Source organism: Lampetra planeri, chromosome 57 (genome assembly GCF_965212315.1).
Source record: "Lampetra planeri chromosome 57, kcLamPlan1.2.h2, whole genome shotgun sequence".
Taxonomy (NCBI): Eukaryota; Metazoa; Chordata; class Hyperoartia; order Petromyzontiformes; family Petromyzontidae; genus Lampetra; species Lampetra planeri.
The window spans coordinates 4261294-4285025 of record NC_136163.1 but is presented as its reverse complement, the minus strand read 5'-3'; the positions used below and the strand labels follow the sequence as shown (position 1 = coordinate 4285025).

The following is a 23732-nucleotide window of genomic DNA, read 5'->3' as shown; positions in this document are numbered from 1 at the left end:
CAAACAATCACAGTCCGAACTTGAGCATTTCAGCATCCTGCTCTGAACGAAGCAAACCTTTTAACGCCTATTAACAATTTAAGCTGGAATCGGCCACAGTTACACGCAGGGACGTGTGCGTCGTCACCGATACATCTCTTGTAAACGCAGTGCGCTGCGTTCGGGACTTGGCTAGGCGAGAGTAGGCGTGTTGATTCTAATGCGACGATGTCCTAGGTGAGACGCTGATGAGACTGCATATCGTCATCCTGTCTGTTAAAATGCTGAAGTTTAAATGCGAACCCTCGGGCAACACTGTATATATATAGGCACCTTCACCTGCGCAGTTGGATTTTAAGTAACCTATTAAAAATACAGATTAATCTTCTTGATTCTTTCGGTAAAGTCACGTAGAAGGGAAAAAATAAAATAATAAAAATAAAACATAATAAAATATTGATTATATTATATTATTTTATTATGTTTTATTTTTTTTATTTTATTATTTCCCTTCTACGTGACTTTACCGAAAGACCCAAGAAGATGAATCCCTGCAGTCACGAAAGCTTTAAATCGAAAAATACAGATGAAGTAAAAGGTCACCCATATAGCCTTAACAGACCGTTGGGGCAAGTGCTGTTAGAGAACACCTATGAAGGCCGGCTAGGGCACACGAGGGGGTAGGTGGCCAGCACCACGCCCAGCCGCCTTTGTCTCCCTCGTGGCGATGTTTACACACCTGCACCAGGTACTCATTTGAGGCCGAGTCGACTGAGGTGAGGTGCAAGACTCCTTCCGATAATCGTCGCTGGTGTTGGCCGTGAGCGGGATTCGAACTCTGGTCGCCGGGTTCGTAGCGCAGCGCGTAAACCGTCACGCTACCGTTCCCCACAAAAAAAACAACGCAGACACACACACACGTGCATACACAAGCACCCCACGCACGCACATACTATATTCTCTGGCGTGTTATCGTTTGACGCACAAGTGGTTAGACCATGCATGTCCGGGCTTGTGGGTTTTGCAGGTGCTCAAGTCAACTTTGGCTGGGGTTAACTGTTTTCATTAATGAACCACAAGAGGCTATTTGGGCAATAGCTATGGATGAGAGATCTTCAGAAAAAACAGCTCCGTCTTGGCAGCACGCAGCATTACGGCACTCGACCGATGATGACCGGTGTTCATTTCGTGAATAAAACTAGTGACGCAAGTTTTCGTCGTGCAAATTATATATATGTTGGTCAACGATGACTATGGATGAACGAAAATTAACCATCATGATGATGATGACAGCGGCGATGCGGCGGCGAGAGGGGCGATGTTGTGGCGAGATGTTAACTACCTCGCCCGGTTTGCAGGCGCACGTGGGTTCAATTCCCATCCTGTCCCTGACGCCTGGATATTTGAAGTTTGTGTGTTCTCTCTGTCCCCGTGGTCACGTGGATTTTTCTCCAGGTTTTCCGGTTTTTTCCCTTCATGTAAAAACGTGCATTGAGTATTTGGTGCTAAACATTTTGACATGGTAAGCCACTTCATTGAGATATCATTTGCGGCCAGGTCGCTTATAAAAGAGAGCGTTATAGCTCAGTGGGCCTTACCTCGGACAATAACATTGTTTTGTTTGAATAGTTTATGATCATGACTCGTCAATGACGACAAAGACTGACGATGACGAGACGAAATTATGCGGCCTGAATGAAGGTGCAGACTGAGGTCATTTTAGTAACATTGTTGGAGGCGACGGTGCAATGAAGGAATTTAAGAGGCCAGGATAGTGGTCTTGCAAGAGCGGCCTTAGGTGACCGCAATCGCAGTAGCAAAACAAGCAAAATAAAACAAAGTGCAGCAATGAAGTGAATAGAAATCGAACAAAAAATAACTGTGTGAAAATTTTTTTAATTTAAAATGTTACGCAAACATCAAGACTGTTGCATAATTATATAGGGAGACTTGTAAACGTATGTAAACAGACAAGAATTGATGTCAAATTAGCTTTGTACGTACGTATAATTTTTGTCCACAGATACACTTTTTTGAGGGGGCGGGGGAGGGGGTTATATGCACACCCCACAAACAAACATCTAACAACTCAGAGAATTATTGAAAACGAAGTCCACTTCCCAGAATTTCACAGGTCGTCGTCAACTACGCTAAGACCACGAATCCGAAGCTTAAAACGCGCCACTGAATTCAAGCTTCCGCTGGCGGGCGCGTCCCAGAGGTCGCAAACGGGTTTTGATTCCCTACCCGTACCCGGCCGCACCAGGGTCGCAAATGGGTACCCGTACCCGTACCCGGCCGGGTACGGGTAGCCGTTCCCTACCCGTACCCGTACCCTACCCGAAATGAGTGACAAACGGCGACTCACCAGTGACTCACGACCTACCCGTACCCGGCCGCACCAGGGTCGCAAACGGCTACCCATACCCGTACCCGGCCTGGTATGGGTAGCCGGGTATCGGGTAGGGTACGGGTATCGGATACCCGGTTGCGACCTCTGGCGCGTCCTTCCGCTACGAGAATTTCAAGGTAGCCAACCATGCCGAGCCACCAACGCTTTACCCTTCAAGCGCGACTGTCTCGCGTAGTACGGGTCGGCTCGCCGCAGTGCCCCATTAAATGTGAATGTCACCCCGGTCGCGTTTCGCAGCGTAACTTCAAGAGGGTGGCCTCTGGCGCCCGTAATTTATTGATGGAGTAGCTTAGCCCGTGATGTGCAGGGGGGGGGAGGAGTGGATACCGTAGCGGGCGCTGAGCCGCTGTGGTTTTTCAACCCGTTAACGAATGGAGGACGAGAAGGGGACATCAGACTGCCGTTGTTAAGAGCGTGCGGCACACAATGCCGCCGTTCCGACAGGGAAGACTTTAATAACGTGGGACGATTCTCTTCGGGCGCCCTCGTTGAATGGCCGCGACTGTGATGCACGCGCCCCGCGTTTGCTTGGCCTCGGTAGCCTCCCGCGTGGAAGTCGACCGTGACGACGCCGCTGCCCTGCGCTGAGAATGTCCAAACGAGTTTACTTTGGTGACGTCAGACCGAGTGATGTTTGTCGCTTCAGGAAAGGTAAGTGCTGAGTTTGGGTTCTACTCTCTCTTTTGTTTTTGTGTTATTGGAATATTTTTTTAAAATTATATTTCCCCACCAATTTTATCCCGAAATGTGTCGTGGACACTCTGTCTCGGGGTAGCGCAGCCCTTCGTGTTAGCGGACGGTCCGTGGAAGCAGGTATCACACGGAACTACCTCTAAGATCCCTTCAAGTAACTTTTGTTGGACCCAGTTGGGGAGCGCCGCTGCTTCCCCAACCGTTCCGCCCGAGAGAACAACGTTCATCTTCTTGGTTCTTTCGGTAAAGTCACGTAGAAGCGAAATAATAAAATAATAAAAATAAAACATAATAAAATAATTCTCACGACGTTTCGGCCACAATGCAAGCAGCCGTCCTCAGGTGAAGAACAGGTCTTAGAGTCGCGGCATCTCTTCAGAAAGGTGAGAGACTCGATTAGCTGAGCCTTCTTATGCCGGAGTTTGTTGAAAGATCTTAAAGTTTTGTGGAATCCCACCCCGTAGTGGCGGTCAATGAATCCCTGCAGTCACGAAAGCTTTAAATCGAAAAAGAACAAAGTTCGTTGCGTGACAGCCAAACCGATATTATTTATTGTCGGAACCGAGTGGAAAACACAAGTTGTAATGTGATGGTTATTTTGCGCAGTCATCGGTGGCCGGCCTGAGACCATCGACCTCGCTGCACTTGAGAGCCCGGTATAATCACGGGGCGGCAGACGCAATTCGAACCCAGAATCCCAACGGTGCCAGCCGTGCGCTTAGACTTCTTGAGTCACCCGGCCACCTACTAATTGTCTTCATTGGTCAGAGTGCTTTTCAAGTCACACTTTGTGTACACTATTGCTCTCTCGTTCAGTCGTGACTGGAGGACTGACATTTTCAACTTAACTTTTTTTTTAACCAGGTAAGGCCCACTGAGCTATGTAGCGTTTTTTTTATTTTTTTCAGAAGTGACCTGGCCACAAACCATAGCTCAACGAAGTGGCTTATCATCACGTGGACATTTCTAGCAGCCAAATACTCAGAACGCACGCTGATTATAAATGTGGAGGGTAAAACCAGAGGACCCGGAGAAAAATCCACACAACCACGGGGAGAACACGCAAACTCCAAATATACAGCAGGCATCGTCAGGGTCGGGATCGAACCCACGACTTCCTGTATACCAGGTGAGGTAGTTAACATCTCGTAACTGTCTGGCAAGGTTTTATTTTTTGCTTAACCCGGCAGTACAACATACACCCTGATCTGGCGACATTGAAACGACACTCGCTCACTGCTTCAAAGTAAATGAAGCTATCGTGCATTACGCATACATAACTGCCTTTTGTGTTTAGTTTGTTGTCCTTCCCCCGCACCTCCGATGGTTGGCTACGTACGGTGTGAAAGAAGTTCAACATACATGCACACATCAACATACATGTACACATCAACATACATACACAAATCACATATCCCATCCCCTCCGCCGCACGTGCGCTACTGTGGCTGAGTTGGGGTTAGGTCAGTGGGTCGCTGACCTCTCAGGGCGTTGGTGCAGAGAATCAGTGAGCGCAAGTATAGATAGTTCAAGTTCATTTGTTAGGTATAGCCCTGTGAGCCATTCGGCTCTTGAATCAGGTGCAACCGCAACAAACAAGACAAAAACATGAACAAGAAAACATCTTTAAGTGACTATGTGCAAACAGAAAATCCAAGAAAAGACAGCAAAATATTGGTGAAAAAGCACCGTACACCAACGCTGTGTGCAAAAATCCCAGTGGGATGCAAGTCAAACAACAACCACAACTACAAGACAACTTAGATGAAGGCCATCAGTCTAACTCCGTACTACAACAAACAAACATGGCCAAACCAAAAAACTTTTCGAAATCGCCAAAATAAAGCCATAAAAGCAATGAAACGGTGATCATAGGAACTGTGACTGAATTTTCACAAATTCGGTCACAGTGGGATGTGCCTGGCGAGCCCACCAATAGGCACGGTGAGGTCATTGATTAAACAACCACATTGCGACATGTTTCCTCTCGTAGCCTTTTGAAGTGTTGTGATTTGTAAACAGAATGCCTTAGAGCGTTGGGGAAACTCTGCTCCCATGGCGACAGGCACTTGAGAAATTCTACTTCTTTGCGTGTTGCTGTCTCTTGGCCAATGTTACCGCTCGTCATATTTTTCTAACCACGGCATATTTGTCGACGCCCCTGATCCAAGGGTTAGCGGACCACACGCATTCTGTTTCGCCACACTCAGAAACGTGCATTGGGATTATTTCGATAATTTGGCTGCTATAAATGTCCACGCGATAAGCCACGTTGTTGCGCTATCAATTGTAGCCGGGTCTGCTTCTGGAAAATAAGTGAATACCTCAGTGGGCTTTGCCTGGTAGGATGGTGATTGTTTCGTTTTATTTTAGTATGTGTTTGGGTGATTTGTTTACCTTTCTTATACTTTGCACGCCTATCGTGTTATTGAACTGTTTGTTGCTGTAACGTTCTTACCCACCCCGACTGGACATCTGTGAAAATAGAGCTTCATAGCTCATCGGATTCCGCCAGCATAAATAAATATTCAGATTATTTTTTCTGAATCTTTGACGGGACCGGTCATCGTGGTGAAGTATGGTCCAGTAACCCCGTGACCCGCACAGGTGTGCGCGCGGCGGCCCTCATCCAGCAGTGGAATCGACAAGAGGGTTGAACGTGTAAGCGTGCACATGGTGATGTTGCCAATCGGCTAATGGGGTGTACCAACGAGAGAGACCAACAACAAGCAGTACAATTCAGAGGGCACAAACGAGACAACAAAATATAAAAAAATTTTAAATTCGATCGCGATATGCTGGAAAGACACAGCCTCCGGAGGGCTGAACGATTTGGGGAATATATATAATTGCGATTTTTCTGACATATTGCGATACAAATTTTTTAAGTCAAGCTTCAGTTCAATATTCAATGTGTAATAGATTTAAAACATGTGATGGAGCATTATCACATGATACCATCAAAATACGAACTTCAAAGATATGAATTGCTTGCAACATGTAAATATTAAAATGTTTTTATTGAAATAGAACAATGAAACATAGAACAATTGTTAAGTTAAATAAATGAAGTTATAATAATAAAAAATAATAAAAAAAATTCCAATAAGTAATGGGACTTTTCAAATCGCAAAAAATCGCAGCCTTTGCAATTTGCTAATCGCATTGTTTCAAAATGCGATTTCGATTTGAAATCGATTAATCGTTCAGCCCTAACTTTGCAGCCTATTTTTCCGATCCACTGCTGGATAAGGACATTCCCCCACCACGCGGGTCGGGGGAGTTCTCTCGTCACGAATATCCACGCGAGTTTTTGTTGGTGAAAAGCGGGGGGGAGTGAAATACATGGAAGCATGTAAGTACAGTACAACAGTGAATTTTCCTGCAATGCCATTTCCTGTCTACCAGGCACCACAGCGGCCCCTATGATAACCTGGCATGCATGTACAGCTCTGCAGGCTAGGCTCAACGCAGCTTAACTTTTGAGGTCTCATGAGATGGGGCGTATTTTGGGTTATTTGGTCGTAGGTGGGTGTGGTAACAATCTCAATTTAACGCGTAGGCTTCCGTGACCAATGCTATTCATTCTCAAGTTTCGTTTGGGGTTAGATCGTGTAAATGTGTCCCGACACGGCCAATTAGTAAGGTTTGTCACGTGAACAAAACGTGCCAATTCGTTACCACTTCAGCACACCGGTTGTGTGTTGGGACCACCCCTGGGTTCTTCGCACTTGTAAGCACACAGTGATGCCATCACCTTACTCTATTGAAGACTGGAAAACAGGAGGACTTAATTACAATTCTGGAAATCGCCTGATGAAGCTGGTGGTTATAATCACCAGAGAAACGTCGTTATCAAGTTATAAATGTTGTTGGTTGACTCTCAAACACTCCGGTGGTGCTGAAAGTCGTAACTAATTGGCACGTTTTGCTCACGTCACAAACCTTACTAATTGTCCGTGTCGGCCGGAGGTAGCTTTACGACACATTTACATTTAACGCGATCGACCTCCCAACAAACAAAACAAAGACCTTGCCACAATCCCACTACTTTCATTTCTCTCGTTTTCACTCCCCCCGCCTCTCGGGCGCGCCAGGCCGCAAACCGCCGGGCCCCCGAGCCGGGAACGGCACGAAGGTTAGCGGCGTCGGCGGCGGCGTCGGCGGCAGCCGTGGCAGTCGCAGCAACAAGAGCAGCCGCACGTCGCTGTACACGGGCGGCGGCGGGCCCCCCGACCAGGTGTCGCGGCGCGTCCACTCGGCGCGGGTGCACGCGGCCGTCAGTCTGCGCAACGAGGTGTCCGAGTTGCAGGCCAAGCTGGACGAGGCCACGCGCGAGAACCGAGCCCTCAAGCAGCTGCAGGTGAGCGGCGTGCGTGGGGTGGGGGGGGCGTTAGGTGGCGCTGAAGCAAATTGCTTGCAATATGAGGGTGGGATGGGACTTAGAATTACTTTTTCAGGGCCAGATATGGACATGCACCTTGTATGTATGTAGGTATATTGAACTTCTTTTGTACCATACGTAGACAATCGTGCTAATCGGAGGTGGGGGGGCAGACGACAAAATAAACACAAAAAGCATTTATGCTCTTAGTTCTTTCGGTAAAGTCACGTAGGTAAAAAATGAAATAAAAAATGAATAAAAATAAAACAATAAAAATCACGACGTTTCGGAGGCAACTCAAGTCTCCGTCATCAGGTGGGACCGTCACAGCCAGATTTGCTGCATCCGAAACGTCGTGATTTTTATTGTTTTATTTTTTATTAATTTTAATTTCATTTTTTACCTACGTGACTTTACCGAAAGAACTAAGAGTATGAATCCTTGCAGTCACGAAAGCTTCAAATCTAGAACAAAAAGCATTTCTTAAGAAATTTGTTAAAACTGCATTGCACCAGCAGCTTGCTAATATAGTAAGGAAGAGGGTTCCAGACGACCGCAGAAGCGCTTCTGAAAGCGCGTGATGCTGTGGTCGTCTTTGTTACGACCTTATGACCCTGCAGTCGTAGAAATGACTGAGTGCGCTAATATCGAAACACTTTGTTGTTGCCAGGATCGATAATATTGCCCTCTCGAGCACTCGATTAAGGCGGCTGAGGTGTTCGCAGTGATGGGTAAATATCGAGGGTCATCTGAGATGAAGAGCCCTGAGGTTTTTACAACTCTACATGCCCGAGCTAAAAGCTTCCAAGAAGTCGTCTTGCAAAATAAGTTGTTCTAACCAAATAGGAAACTCATGATGCACTGTTGTTATGGTTATACGTGCGTGTACTCCGTTCTTTGTCTCCACAAACAATTACAAATATTTGTAGTCCATTGACAAGCCTGACACTGCTAAATGCGGCTCATAAAGTAAAAAAAACTGGTCCCAGAGTTTGCTTGCTTAAATAAATGCTGCTGGATAACATCGTTCTGGAAAGCCAATAGGTTGTTGGACCAAAATATGTTGTATTTATATTTCATTTATAAAAAAGGCTAGCTATCTCTTTGATGCTGCTAATCCTGCATACTGCGTAATGCACGGGCATAATATGACTTTGAAACCCCCCCCCCCCCACCTCCTACGCATTCCACAAGTAGTGACTAATCCCATATCTGCATTTCCCATAAATATGCTAAATTCCTCTTGATATGCAATTCCTTTTTCAAGGCACCCCTTCCCCCCTCCAACCCAGCTTAAATATACGCTCCCAAGCTTGGTGGTGCCCATTCAGACGCTGTCTTTCCGACAGACCTGTTCTTCACCTGAGGACGGCTGCTTGCGTTGTGGCCGAAACGTCGTGAGAATTGTATTTTATTATGTTTTATTTTTATTATTTTATTATCTCCCTTCTACGTGACTTTACCGAAAGAACCAAGAAGAAAAAGCCAATAGGCTGTTATCTAGGCTAGCTATCACGGAGCGGTTCACTTTTTTCGTTGTATTTTTTGCCAACAAACAAACTCACTCGCGATCGCCGCACGCGCAGCACCGCCAGGAAAAGGCCCTGGCGCGGTTCGAGTCCCAGGAGGGCGATCTGCCCCAGCTGCTGGCCCGGCACGCGGGGGAGACGCGGGCGTTACGCGAGGGCCTGCGCAGGGCCCGCGAGGCTGAGCGCGACGCGGCGCGGAGGCTGCGAGCGGCGCAGGACGAGCTGGCCGCGACGCGGGAGAGCCTTCAGCGGCTCCAGCGGCTCTCGGAGCAGCGCGGGCTGGGTGAGCGCGAGGAGCTGTCGCGCTCGCTGGCACGCGCCGAGACCAGGCTGGATGAGAGCGAGCGACGAGTCAAGGTGCGCGAGTGTGCGTGCGTGCGCGCCCGCGTTCGCGTGTGTATCTACTTGGACACTTCACGTGGCCTCAAAGTGCAGGTGGCCTGGCCCAACTGCCGCGTTGACGTCACCGCCGCTTGGTGGCGAATGGCAGTTGTTGTTATGTGTGTGGAACTTCTTTTGCGCTGTACGTAGCAAACTGTGCGAATCGGAGATTTGTGTGTGTGGGGGGGGATTTTAGTCGGTCAACCCATGACACCTGGGTCTGTCCCGTGACCTGTCAGCGAGCTTTCGACACTTCACGTGGCCTCAAAGTGCACCTGGGCTGGCACAGGCGCCGTGGTGACGTCACCACCACTTGGTGGCGAATGGCGGTTGTTGTTGGGGGGGGCGAGAGGAGGGTTGGGTGTGTAGGGGAGCGGTAGTGTAGCGGTGAGCGCACTGCGCTACGAACCCGGCGGCCCGAGTTCGATTCCCGCACACGGCCTACATCGGTGACGATTATCTGAACCGGATCCTGGGCTTCCCATTGGTCGATTCCACCTCAAATGAGTACCTGGTGCAGTGTTTAAAAACATCGCCACTGGGGAGAAAAAGGCAGTCGGGCATGGTTGCAGCCGCCCACCCCCTCGTGTGCTTTGCAAGCCTTCATAGGTGTTCTCTAACAGCACTTGCACAAAGAGTTTGGTAATGCTTTTCAGGGGGTCTTTGTCTTTTTTGGAGGATTGGGTGGTGTCAAACGACGCTTTTGATCAGTAAAAAAAAAAAATCTTGCTATGTATTTTAAGCAGAGCAGGTTTATGTAATGCTCTTTCCTGATTAATAACATCCTCGCAAAAAAACCCGACACTTTCATTCATAACACTGTGGCCTTAAGAGGAATAATGAGCCAACGTTTTTTTTGACAATGGTCCTTATACTCACAGCGCATCTTGAGTCCGAGGTCGCCGTTGATTTGCCTCGATTCTCTTGTGCATTCCATCGGGCGTCGAGGATTGCGTTGCTGCCCTTTGCGACCTGCCTGCCGCACATCAATCTAACCGCGCTGTTCCCTTCCCACCCGCAGGACCTGGAGAAAAACCTCGAACTGACCACAAACAGCTACCAGAGGCAGCTGGCGGCAGAACGGCGCAAAACTCAGGAGGCACAAGCGCAGGTGACTGCCCTGCAGGAGGAGATCGAGAGGCTCACCCAAAAGCTCAAGGTGAGGAACGGAAAACTGCTGGGCCACGTGAACCCCTGTCTTATCAAAGCTTGACAACTAAGGTTGAAAGCGTTTATTACGCTTTAGCTCTGTCCGTCCGTCCGTCTGTAGCGAAGCACGTCAAATCTCCTAAACGTTAACGACTATTTCAACTTACAAATGATAGCTCAACAAAGTGCTTTATGTGGAAGTGTTTCGCAGCCAAATGCTCTAAATGCGTGTTTGTAAATGTGGAGGGGAAAAACCGGAGGACCTGGAGAAAAATCCACGCGACCACGGGGAGAGAGAGACTTTAAAACTACATTATACAGACGTCAGAGTCGGCATGGAACCCACGACCTCCCGCTTACCAATCGAGAGAGAGTTAACATCTCTCCACCGCTGCGACCCATGATCCAGTATGAGCCAAACTTTAACAGGAACTACGCTTACGGCCAAATGGCGCAGGATGATCCGGATCCCGTCATATCTCGAATGCTAAGCAGGGTGGAGCTTTTGCCGTGCCTGGATGGGCAACAGCCATGAACAAACAGGCTGTCATAGGCACCACAGGAACCTCATTTGCCAGTAAAAAATATGATAATTGTTTTTTTACCCTTTTATCTGGCAACAAAACTGACACCTTTTTTTTACAAGGTGTGCCTTTTGGCGTCATCTGGTGCAACACCATGTGAGACTAGGCTCTAAGGAAAGCTGTCTCGGGTGTGGACCAATCAACTTCAAGGACAGTGCATACATTATCAGAGTTATGTTTTTTGTTTGCATTATGACTGCAGGTATTGTGGTCTATGCAAACATGACTCCTTGTAAAAAAGGTGTCAGTTTTGTTTCCAAATAAAAGGGTAACAAAACAATTATCAGTTGTCATAGGGCTGCGTGGCAACGTTCGCGGGCAGCAGGGCGCCCAGCGCAGCAGAATATTTAGTTGTGCTGTGCTTCTATGCTCCCACATCTATGCTCCACGCCTTTACCAACCCCCGCCGAGTGTGATCACAGCACCCCCACGACCCATACGGCACGGGGAGCCACTCATCCGGCAGTGGATTGACACAAGGGGGCCGCTGCAGAACTCCTCGGCCCAGAACGTCTCTAAATGTTGTCACCAAGTCGCTTTTGACGGAGTTTTTGTCACTTTAGGAGAACGCCAAAAGAGTTTGCTCGGTCTTGGGAAAGGAAATCGCCCGAGCTTGCAACACAACTGAGCCACTAAGCCTCCTGTGTTTGATCAGTGGAGGGCACCTGCCCCATCTGGCCTCGACAAGAGCCCTGAACGACCAACGCAGCGGTCTCGACGGCAGGCAGCCTCCACGCTCTCGGCCTGGGCCTGTGGCAAAGTTTTCCCACGAGAAGGCGTCAGGGGGACGTGCATGCACAAGCCGTCTTTGTCGCTCCACTGCTGGATGACAGATAGGGCCCTCCACCCGGCGGCGTGCAGGCGCCGTGGTAGTTATTTGATTAGACTTCACTCGATTTAAAGCTTTCGTGACTGCAGGGATTCATCTTCTCGGTTCTTTCGGTAAAGTCACGTAGAAGGGAAATAATAAAATAATAAAAATGAAACATAATAAAATACAATTCTCACGACGTTTCGGCCACAACGCAAGCAGCCGTCCTCAGGTGAAGTCTGTCGGGGAGACAGCGTCTGAATGAAACGCCACCACGCTTGGAGCGTATATTTAAGCTGGGTTGGAAGGGGAAGAGCGCCTTGACAAAAGAATCGTCGTGAGAATTATTTTATTATGTTTTATTTTTATTATTTTATTATTTCCCTTCTACGTGACTTTTACCGAAAGAACCAAGAAGATAGACTTCACTCGCTTGGCTTGGCAGTAATGTAATCATCTCACAACTCCTCTTCTCCCGTGGCCCTTCCTGGCTCCTCCCCCCCCCTAACCAGTATATAAGGTCGTACCTCTTGGGACTTCTCTCCACTTGATACAGATTTTTTGCTGTGACAGTTTCACCTGAAGACGGAAGCTTGTGTTGCCTCCGAAACGTCGTGATTTTATTGTTTTAAATTTTTTATTAATTTTAATTTCATTTTTTACCTACGTGACTTTACCGAAAGAACTAAGAGTATGAATCCTTGTAGTCACGAAAGCTTCAAATCTAGAAGTGATATAATAATATGATCATTTACATTTGCAAGGCGCATTTAATCCAAGGATCGCAATGCGCCACCATGTATGGAAAGCGGGGATATAAGACGGAGGCAGCAGCGTAAACGACCAAAACGATGGGGAAGAACCATTTTCAGGGCGGATTTAAATGGCACTTAAGATTTTGATTGACTTATTGTCAGAGGCAACGCGTTCCATATTCTTGGAGCTGCATTGGCAAAGGCCCCGAATCACCCCCTGGAATGGAGCCTTGACCTCAGCATACTAAGAAGGAGGTTTAACACGTAGGCTTTCTAGATTTGAAGCTTTCGTGACTGCAAGGATTCATATTCTTAGGTTTTTTCGGTAAAGTCATGTAGGTAAAAAATTTAAATTGATAAAAGTAAACATTCCTAACAGTGTGCTTCAGCCGCACCGAACCTTACAAAAAATTATATTCAGGGCCTACCTTGGCTCCTCCCACCCTCAACCAGTATATATACAAGGACTGTTTTCTTGGAATTTCTCTCACTTGATACAGCTATCGTGCTGTGACGGTTCCACCTGACGACGGAAGCTTGTGTTGCCTCCGAAACGTCATGATTTTTATTTTACTTTTATTAATTGAATTTTTTTACCTACGTGACTTTACCGAAAAAACCTAAGAATACGTAGGCTTTCGCCCAAAAACCTTTATTATGACTAAGAAGGAGATTATAAGATCTCAAGGACCTCCTTGGCGCTGTATATAAGTGCGGGTTTGTGAAGCTGGGGAGAATGTAGGAGCACAGGAACACAATGGATTTTATACATTACGTATCATTTCCATGAATCGGACATTAATCTGTGCATCTACTGTGAAGAGAAGATTTTTTTTTTTAGACGTAGGAGCGTAGAAGTACAGTACGATAAATATTTATCCCCAAAGCAGTCTACGACCTTGTTACATGCATGGTGCTCATCCATCCAAGCCCTATCCAGGCTTGAAACCTCCTTAGCTTCCTCCTTAGCTTCTGTAGTTTAGGAGGGATTGGACACATCCAGGAAGTGCTGTAAATTTTTTAGTGGTGACATGAAGCAGCCAATGATTCCTCTCCAGGATCGGCTGTAATACTGGGGGTTGCTCCCACATTCATTCTCCATCCTTGACCCACTTCTGTAATGTAAAGCTTCACTTTTCTTCGTGAATGGAAGCCTAACAATGTAACTCGTTGAAACAAACGCTCGTAAAATGGGCTTCGTAATCCTGTGTACAAGTTTAAAATGCGCGATTCGATTCACAACATCATCATCATCATCCTCGCCGTCACAATCGATAGGCATGACCGTTCCCCTGCTGGATGAAGGCATCCCCATGCCGTCATCACGATCCTGCGATCTAACGATCCACAGAGCGTCTGCAGCCGAGCTTGTTTCATCGCTCCATCTCTGCGGGTGGCTACAACTTTCGGGCGCTTTTCCACCCCTGGCTGCCGCTCCATCGGTTTATTCTGGCCCGCCGGCCATCGTCGCGTCTTTCGACGTTACGGCATCGTAGTGAGAATAAGAAGACATTTTAATCGGCGTGTGTCGTCTGAACCCCGGCACGTGTTCGACGCCTTTGTTTTGGTCTTGGTTTGAAACGTCTGAACCTCTCTTTCTGTCTTCTCGTTGTGATCGTCACGCCAGGATAAGGAGCGCGAGCTGGACGTGAAGAACATCTACGCCAGCCGCTTGCTGAAAGCTTCGCCGAGGAAGGACACCGAGGCAACGCCACGGGGCACTCGGCCACCTAAAAAGGGTAAAACCACCCCCCCCCCCCCCCATGCTCCCCCCCCACCCCCCGCACCCTCCACCCCCCCCACCCCCCCTCCTTACCCGCTTCGTTTGCGTTAATTCATTGACTGACGCTTATGGCTCCTTCTGTCCTTTACCGGCTCCATTATCGTAGGATGGATTTTTCTCCGGGGCGCCCTACGGGTTTTCCCTCCACATTGCGAATCGACATCACGCGTTTTAGAGTATTTGGCTGCTTTTAAACTTCCACGCGATAAGCCACTTCGTCGAGCTATCGTTCCTGATAGCTGTATAGCTCAGCGGGCATTGCCTGGTAAAATTAAACATCGTTTAGTTTAGGATCTTTTCCGTCGAAGAGAAACAAAATCACGGAAGGCACCCGTGCCCGTTTGACGACGATCAGAAATGTAACGAAATGATCCGACTCGCGGTAAGGATAATGTAGGGGAAATGATACGGGATGCAATCGGGAAGAGGTTGTGATTGGGTACTGGGGTGGAGGAGGGAAGCAGGTTCAATGAGACGGGCGTTGCAGTGGCACCCGGGGGTTTGTGACCTAAAGCCCGATGATCGGAGGCTGTAAGGGCCAGAGGCGTAGCTGGCGGGGGCAGGGCGGTACATGTGTCCCCGGGCGCCAAGCTAAAGGGGCGCCAAAATGAGGCTTACAACGTTACATTATAACTTTTTGCGGCGGGCGCGGCCGCCTGAAACTACTGCACAAATCTACACCTCAACCTAAAAGTTTATATATCCCGTCACACGCAGCCTACACGTCATGTAATTACATTTTGGTATGTGATTAAACGGGGGGGGGGGGGGGCGCCAATTTTATAGTTCGTCCCCGGGCGCAAAATATCCTCGCTACGCCACTGGTAAGGGCTAGACCGTCGAGGGCGACTTGCGTGGAACCGTGCAGCAGTTGTGGATCTAGCAGAAGTTAGGGAAGCGATGGCGAGGAGTGATGGCTTCAGCCACGTTGCTCGTAATGACCTTTTGACTTTGAACTCCGTCTTTACTTATTTAAAAAAGGATCAAATGTTGTCATCTTACGTCAATGTGGCGAGAGGTTAACTACCTCACCTGGTATACAGGAGGTCATGGGTTGGATCCCGACCTTAACGCCTGCATGTATGGAGTTTGCATGTTCTCCCCGTGGTTGCGGTTTTTACCTCCGCATTTAGAATCGACGTGCTTTTAGAGTATCTGGCTGTTGCTATACATTTCTACACGACAAGACCACTTGTTTGAGCTATCATTTGTGATGGCCAGGTCGCTTCTGAAAAAGAGCTGTATCGCTCGGTGGGCCTTACCTGATCAAATAAAAATAGTTGATTAGTGTACTCTTTGGTTCTTTCGGTAAAGTCACGTCGGTATAAAATAAAATAAATGAAATCACGACGTTTCGGGCGCCACACAAGCGTCCGTCATCAGGTGGGACAACAGCAGCAAGAAAACATACCTCTCCATAACAAAGGCTCACCCTCTTAAGCCTCACCTTACCATATGAATAAAAAGTGTGCTGTACTTGGCCCTTCCCCCCTCTCCAACCATTATATAAACGGAGTGGTAGCTCCTGCAATCTCTCATTTACTTGATACAGCTGTCGTGGCTGTGACGGTTCCACCTGAAGGCGGAAGCTTGTGTTGCCTCCGAAACGTCGTGATTTTTATTTTATTTTACTTTTATTAATTTTAATGTTTTACCTTCGTGACTTTACCGAAAAAACCTAAGAATAAGCAATAAAACAATTGCTGAAGCAGCCCTTTTGCCCACTTCAGCAATTGTTTTTTGCTGTGGTTGTCCCACCTGATGACGGACGCTTGTGTTGTGTCCCAAACGTCGTGATTTCATTGATTTTATTTTATACCTACGTGACTTTACCGAAAGAACCAGAGTATGGATCCCTGCAGTCACGAAAACATCAAATCTAGATAGTTGATGGTGTTTATAGTGAAGTGGCCGAGCAAGAACGCATTTGCTCGCTCGCTTAGTTTACATGATTCCAGTAACATGATAATAAAGCAATCGGAAGGGGGAGAAGGCGGGGAGTGTAAACTATATATTTTTAAAACCGGTAATCGACTCGTTTTGATTGATCTGTTGCCGCAGCAGGCAAGCCGGCAACGGTGGCGGTCCAAACGGACGACTACTTCGACACGATCAACTTCCCTCCGCCGCCGCCGCCACCGCAGCTCTCACCGCCACCTCATCCCAAGCAGCAGAACCCCACAGCCAAGGTCGGCACGCAGCACCCACCTTGGAGACACCGCACGCACCGCACACACCGCACGCACCGTGGAGACACCGCACGCACCGCACGCACCGCACGCACCGTGGAGACACCGCACGCACCGCACGCACCGCACCCACCTTGGAGACACCGCACGCACCGCACACACCGCACGCACCGTGGAGACACCGCACGCACCGCACGCACCGCACGCAGCACCCACCGTGGAGACACCGCACGCACCACACGCACCGTACGCAGCACCCACCGTGGAGACACCGCACCCACCGCACACACCGCACCCACCGTGGAGACACCGCACACACCGCACGCACCGCACATACCGCACACACCGCACCCACCGTGGAGACACCGCACGGACCGCACACACCGCACACACCGCACTTTACTTCTATGCCGCCACATCGATGTGCTTTCCCGCTTTACTAACCGACGCTGACCCATCCTGGTGAAGCATGGTTAGACAAGCCACAGTAACCAACTCGGCAGCAGTGGCCTAACGAACGATTGTAAACCTTCCAATTTGAGGTTTACACAATTCTAACCGCTTGCACCCTCATGCTTTCCCAGCCGGTCACACGTTGTAAATTCGCAACGTGTCCAAATCGATTTGAAGCTTTCGTGACTGCAAGGATTCATACTCTTAGTTCTTTCGGTAAAGTCACGTAGGTAAAAAATTAAATTAAAATTAATAAAAAATAAACAATACAATCACGACGTTTTGGAGGCAACACAAGTCTGCGACTTGCGCACAAACACGTCCACATCGACGCCTACGAGCACCTCGTGATCTCTTTTAGCCCCGCCCCCCCCCCTCCCGATACGTTCCATTCATTGGCTACCACATTCTGATAAGCTCCCCCCCCCCTCTCTCCTCCCCCTTAACTTGTATTTAAGAGCTTGCATCTTGGAATCCCTGCCTCACTTGATGCAGCAAATCTGGCTGTGACGGTCCCACCTGATGACGGAGACTTGTGTTGCCTCCGAAACGTCGTGATTTTATTGTTTTATTTTTTTATTAATTTTTATTTCATTTTTTACCTACGTGACTTTACCGAAAGAACTAAGAGTGTGTCCAAATCGTTTTCCCATCACGGCCGTCGAGGCTTTGTGGCTTCTCGCGAGTTGTTTGGGCAGCGCGTGGATCTTCGCAGGCATGTAGGCGGCACTGTGCTGCATTCGTTTGCTGAAAAACTGGCGAGTGGCTTTTAAGCCGTGCATCACAGCCTGGACTCTACCCTTGGCAACTTGCTTTTCAAAGCCATCTCTGAAGCGAGAGTCGGAGGAAAAGTGAAGCTTCTGTTGTTGTTCTTGTGGTTGTTGTTGTTGTTCTAGATTTGAAGCTTTCGTGACTGCAAGGATTCATATTCTTAGGTTTTTTCGGTAAAGTCACGTAGGTGAAATATTAAAATTAAAATTAATAAAAGTAAAATTAAAATAAAATAAAAATCACGACGTTTCGGAGGCAACATTTTATTTTAATTTTACTTTTATTAATTAAAAATTTTCACCTACGTGACTTTACCGAAAAAACCTAAGAATATCTTCTTGTTGTTGTTTCCCGCGCAACGTAGGATTCGGATGTCGGTGCCGCGAGGTGGGACCGCGAGAGGGATGACCGAACCCGCAGGGAGAAGGAGGAGCGCGATCTGGAGAACAAAGCTCGCAAGTTGCGAGAAGGTGAGTGGCATTTGATTTAAAGCTTTTGTGACGGCAGGGATTCATATTCTTGGTTCTTTCGGTAAAGTCACGTAGAAGGGATTGCTTGTGTTGCAGTCGAAACGTCGTGAGAATTTTTAATTTTTATATTAATTTATTTTACCTTATTTTTATTTCCCTTCTACGTGACTTTACCGAAAGAACCAAGAATATAAGGTGAGTGGCATTGCCTGACGACTACGACTGTAAAGTCATTTGTGGCTGTCGCTTGAAAATGCCACATTTGGAAAGGCTCAATTCAAAATAGGAAATGCCCTCAATAAAGCAGACACATCTGTGTCACTCTTGTGTAAACAACTTGCGGTGTGTTCATCCTTTTCTCTTTTTGAGGAAAAAAGCCAACAACATACAGTAAAACCTTGGATTGCGAGCATAATTTGTTCCGGAAACTTGTTCGTAATCCAAAGCACTCGTATATCAAAGCGAATTTCCCCATAAGAAATAATGGAAACTCAGATGATTCGTTCCACAACCCAAAAATACTGTATTCATATAAAAATTATTAATACAAAATACCTTTTTATATTTTTATTATTTAAATTAAATATAAAGTAATCTAATTATTACTTAAATGTAATCGTGGCTGGTGTGAGGGAGACGAGAGAGAGGAGAGGAGGGTTATTGTGTAGGACGACTTTCACTTGCAGTACAGTTACTAAAGAACAGTCACTACACTTGGACACAAAATAAAAAAATGCTTTACGCACACACACGTGGTCACAACACTACAGTAAACAGTCTACGCTCGCACGGATGTTGACTATACGAGTGAGGCACGCCGACTGAGACCGAGCATGGGAGACGATTACCCACAATCCCGCAGCGAGAGAGAGAGCGAGAACCATCGGCTCCGTTGTGATCACGTGACGCTCGGCAGACAAAGCGTATACTGTACGTACTACAGTGCTCGTATTGCAAGACCTCGCTCGTTTATCAAATTATTTTTTATTTAAATGTTTTGCTCGTCTTGCAAAACACTTGCAGACCAAGTTACTCGCAGACCAAGGTTTTACTGTAATTGTAGGAAGATTAAACTCACGCCGGCGGCCGCGATGTTTTTGTTTCTGCGCGTGTCAGAACGTGAGCGTGAGGAGTCGGAGCGAAGGCTTCGCGAGCGGCAGGCGGAGGAGGCGGCCGGTGCGGCGGAGTGGGCACGGCTGGGCGAGGAGCGCCGCCGTAAGGACGCCCTCCTCGCCAAGATGCGGGAAATCGACGAGCGGATGTCGGCAACGGCGGTGACGGCCTCTCCCCGTCGCTCGCCGTCCCCGACTCTGGACGACATCGCCCGCAAACCCGCGCGCCCGCTGCTGCTGCGCGACGACGACACCGCCACCGACACCGCCACCGACACCGACGCCAGCAACTCCAACGGCCAGGGAAGCCACAGGGGCTACAAGTTCTCGGAGCCGGTGCGGAACCTGCACAACGGCGTCCCGGCGCACGCGGAGCGAGACGGCGGCGAGTCGCGCCGGCGCCAACGGCGAGGCGAGGGCCCCACGTCGGCGGCGGCGGACGAGCTGGCGTTCGGCAGCTACGCGCCGTCCTTCGGGCGCCACTCGGGCCGGGAGACTCTGCCCCTCGAGCAGCGCCGGGAGAACTCCCCCAAGAAAGGGCGGCCGACGCCGCCGGGCTCGCGAGACAAGCCGGGGCTCATCGAGCAGCTGTTCGGCACGGGCGAGGTCGCGGCGGTGGCGGCGGCGGACGGGGAGGCGAAGACGGTGCCCGCGCCGGCGGCCGGGAAGAAGGCGTTCCCGTGGGACGACGACGACGAGGAGGAGGAGGCGGGCGATGATGCGCGGCGAAAGGCGGGAGACCGAGGAGGGGGGGCGGCTACAACGACGGCGTTCCGGACGCACAACGGGCGGCACGCGACGACCGTGACGAGCACGCGGCCCGCCGTGAGGGCCGTCGACTCGCCGGACGATGACGTCGAAGAGCTGGCGCTCTGAAGGAGGACGACGTGCCGTGCCGTGCCGTTGGCTGAAGGGCGGTTGCCGCGTCCTGTCTGGGGTGCCCCGGCCACGAATCGAATCGATTCCATCGCGGCGGGACCTGTTGCTCTTACGGAAGGCCACAGCGCGTTGGCGAAACGGGGGAAGAGACAACGGAGACAAGCGTACGAGGTTAAAATCAAAAAGCTCCCGTTATGAATACTTAATACAAATCATCTCAACTCTTGCACGTCATCACCGCAACGAGATTATACGGCGCGTGTCCCCCCCCCCCCCCCCCCCCCCCCCCCCCCCGTGATCGTTTGGCTGGCCAGGTCGCGGTGGGCTTGCTGTCTTCACGCGGGGCGCCGTGGAGGAGCCGTGGGGCCGGAGTGAATGACCCACCCACCCGGTTGTATTTTAAAACGGCACTTGCAGCGCCAAACTTTGTTACGGTGCACGGCGCGTGTCGACCGATTCCAAACACCTCCCATCGGTGGGGCAAGCAGCCAATCACGTGGGGCCAAGCTCGGTGACCAGCCAATCAAACGCTGCTCGTCAGACAGCCCGTTGCATTGAAGGCATCGCTCAACATTATCTACGTTTGCAAAAGCGAACTCTTTTACCCCCCACCCCTCCCCCCCCCCCCCCGTCTCTTTCTCTCTGCTCAGAAAGCTTTTCAAATACAGATTTTTTTTTGGAGAAATTCTATCATTTTATGTAGGTAGTTGCATATCGTGGTGGACATGAGCCTTGGTACAAATAACGACACAGACACCCTCCCCCCCCCGCCCCCCCTTCATAGCCCGGAGCCTGGGCCCCACCGATCTCCGGGCCGTTGTGCGATCGCCAGAGGTCGCAAACGGGGTTTGATTCCGTACCCGTACCCGTACCCGGCCGCACCAGGGTCGCAAACGGGTACCCGTACCCCGTACCCGGCCGGGTACGGTTACCCGTACCCTATCCGTACCCGGCCGGGAACGGGTAGCCGGGTATCGGGTAGGGTACTGGTATCGGGTACCCGATTGCGACCTCTGGGATGAAGCCATGTTGCAGGCGCGGGTGGGTTGATTCTAGGAACTTGAATTGTGAGAAGAGACAAGACGTTGGGAAATGAGTGACAAACGGTTACTCACCAGTGACTCACGGCCTTCTCACTCATTGGTTGGTGTGAGTCACGTGTGGCTACTCGTACCCGTACCCGGCCGCACCAGGGTCGCAAACGGGTACCCGTACCCGGCCGGGAACAGGTAGCCGGGTTTCGGGTAGGGTACGGGTATCGGGTACCCGATTGCGACCTCTAGCGATCGCAGCGCCTGCACACTCTCGATGGCTACTCCACCGAGGCGCGTAACTGTTGACGAATTAGAATCAATGATCACGCTTGCGATACACGTATCGCATTGCGCGTGTGTACGAATAACAGTATTTAGCAATTTGCGCAAATCGTATGCAAACGCTACGTTTTGGGCTCATGTAGTGGCCGAGGTAGAACAAAACAAGAAAGTTATTGATTCTTGAAGCAAATCGTCCTGCTTAAATTATGACAATTCATCGAATAATGACAAATGGGATGATTCCATTGCACGCTTGATTTAACAAAAATGGTTTTACACGATATATGACGAAGATTCGCTCTTCCTCGGAGCGTGCGTCTTCTACGCACGTGCCAATGTTGATCTCATCGATCGTTCCCCCAAGAAAAAAACAACCAATTGCATCTGCTCTGTTAGTGGCGGTGCCTGGGACGTGATTTTGATGGTGGGTTCCAGCGAAATCTCAGACAAAATCACGCAGAACGTGCCCGATCGCGTCCAGATCTCGTAAGCTAAGCAGGCTTTGAGCCTGGTATCGTACTTGGATGGGCAAACCGCTGCGTACAAACAGCTGCTACAGGCTTCTGCGGAGCTCCGTTATCAGCAGAGGGCGGCAGTGCAGCAACATCCATTGTTGTTACTGTACCTTGCTCCAACGTCTATGGTCCCCACCCTGAGCAAGAAGGCAGCGTGATACAGTCTGGCAGAGGTGGGACAAAGTCATTGTTATGCAAGTCCAAGTCGAGTCGCAAGTCATCAAATTCATGACTCGAGTCTGACTCGAGTCCAAGTCACATGACTCGAGTCCACATCTCATAGGTGGGACAAAGTCATTGTTATGCAAGTCCAAGTCGAGTCGCAAGTCATCAAATTCATGACTCGAGTCTGACTCGAGTCCAAGTCACATGACTCGAGTCCACATCTCATAGGTGGGACAAAGTCATTGTTATGCAAGTCCAAGTCGAGTCGCAAGTCATCAAATTCATGACTCGAGTCTGACTCGAGTCCAAGTCACATGACTCGAGTCCACACCTCTGCAGTCTGGTCACATGACACATACGGCTTGTGCCGGTTCTCATCCAGCAGTGGATTGGGAACAAGGGAGCTCTGGACAGTGACTCCATCCGGATGAAGACATTGTACGTCACGTGGTTAACAATTGATCGTATTTAAATTTTGATTTAAAGCTGTCGTGACTGCAGTGCTTCATATTCTTGGTTCTTTTGGTAAAGTCATCACGTAGAAGGGAAATAATAAAATAACAAAAATATCAAACAATAAAATTCGCACGACGTTTCGACTGCAACACAAGCAATCATCATCAGGTGTGAAATCCACAGCAAGAAAATTTGAAAAAAGTTGTGGATTTCGCACCTGATGATGATTGCTTGTGTTGCAGTCGAAACGTCGTGAGAATTCATTTTCTTGGTTCTTTCGGTAAAGTCACTTAGAAGGAAAATAATAAAATAATTAAAATAAAACCTATTAAAATAATTATCACGACGTTTCGGCCACAACATAAGCAGCCGTCCTCAGGTGGAGAACAGGTCTGTCGAGGAGACAGAGTCATTCAGACTCTGTCTCCTCGACAGACCTGTTCTCCACCTGAAGACGGCTGCTTATGTTTTATTTTTATTATTTTATTATTTTCCTTCTACGTGACTTTACCGAAAGAACCAAGAAGATGAATCCCTGCAGTCACGAAAGCTTTAAATCGAAAAAAGTCGTGAGAATTGTATTGTTTTATATATTTTGTATTTTATTACTTCCCTTCTACGTGACTTTACCGAAAGAACCAAGAATACAATTGCTCGCATGTTATTTTTGCTCTCATTGTAACGCCGTGACAACAAGCGCGTCTCTCTCTCTGTTTTAAAATGTCGATGTGTGTGTGACCGTTTCTTTCCCGAGTTTTGCGTGTTACGGGAGAAGCGCCGTAATGCCCTGGCTGAACAAAACCCACGCGCAACAGTGGGAGGGGACGGTGCTCGAAAATCTGTGTACAGGAAGGAAGAAAATTAATCAAAAACAAAGTTTTTCACTATAAATCCTTTATATGCGTGGCGGCTAGAGTCCTCTCGTCCTCTGGCTTGAGATGGCTG

General features: G+C 48.9%; 1 protein-coding gene across 1 annotated transcript in view; it reads left to right on the top strand.

Moving 5' to 3' along the window:
• The window catches only part of LOC144735802 (lebercilin-like), a 32820-nt gene extending 9691 nt beyond the window's left edge, over positions 1-23129 (top strand). Inside the window, exons 3-9 of the mRNA XM_078618322.1 lie at positions 7183-7448; positions 9056-9355; positions 10401-10538; positions 14306-14417; positions 16526-16650; positions 18239-18344; positions 19461-23129. Of these exons, the coding sequence (XP_078474448.1) occupies positions 7183-7448; positions 9056-9355; positions 10401-10538; positions 14306-14417; positions 16526-16650; positions 18239-18344; positions 19461-20332 (1919 nt within the window). The 3' untranslated portion in view covers positions 20333-23129. The remainder of the gene's footprint in view (positions 1-7182; positions 7449-9055; positions 9356-10400; positions 10539-14305; positions 14418-16525; positions 16651-18238; positions 18345-19460) is intronic.
• Positions 23130-23732: the final 603 nt, after the last annotated feature.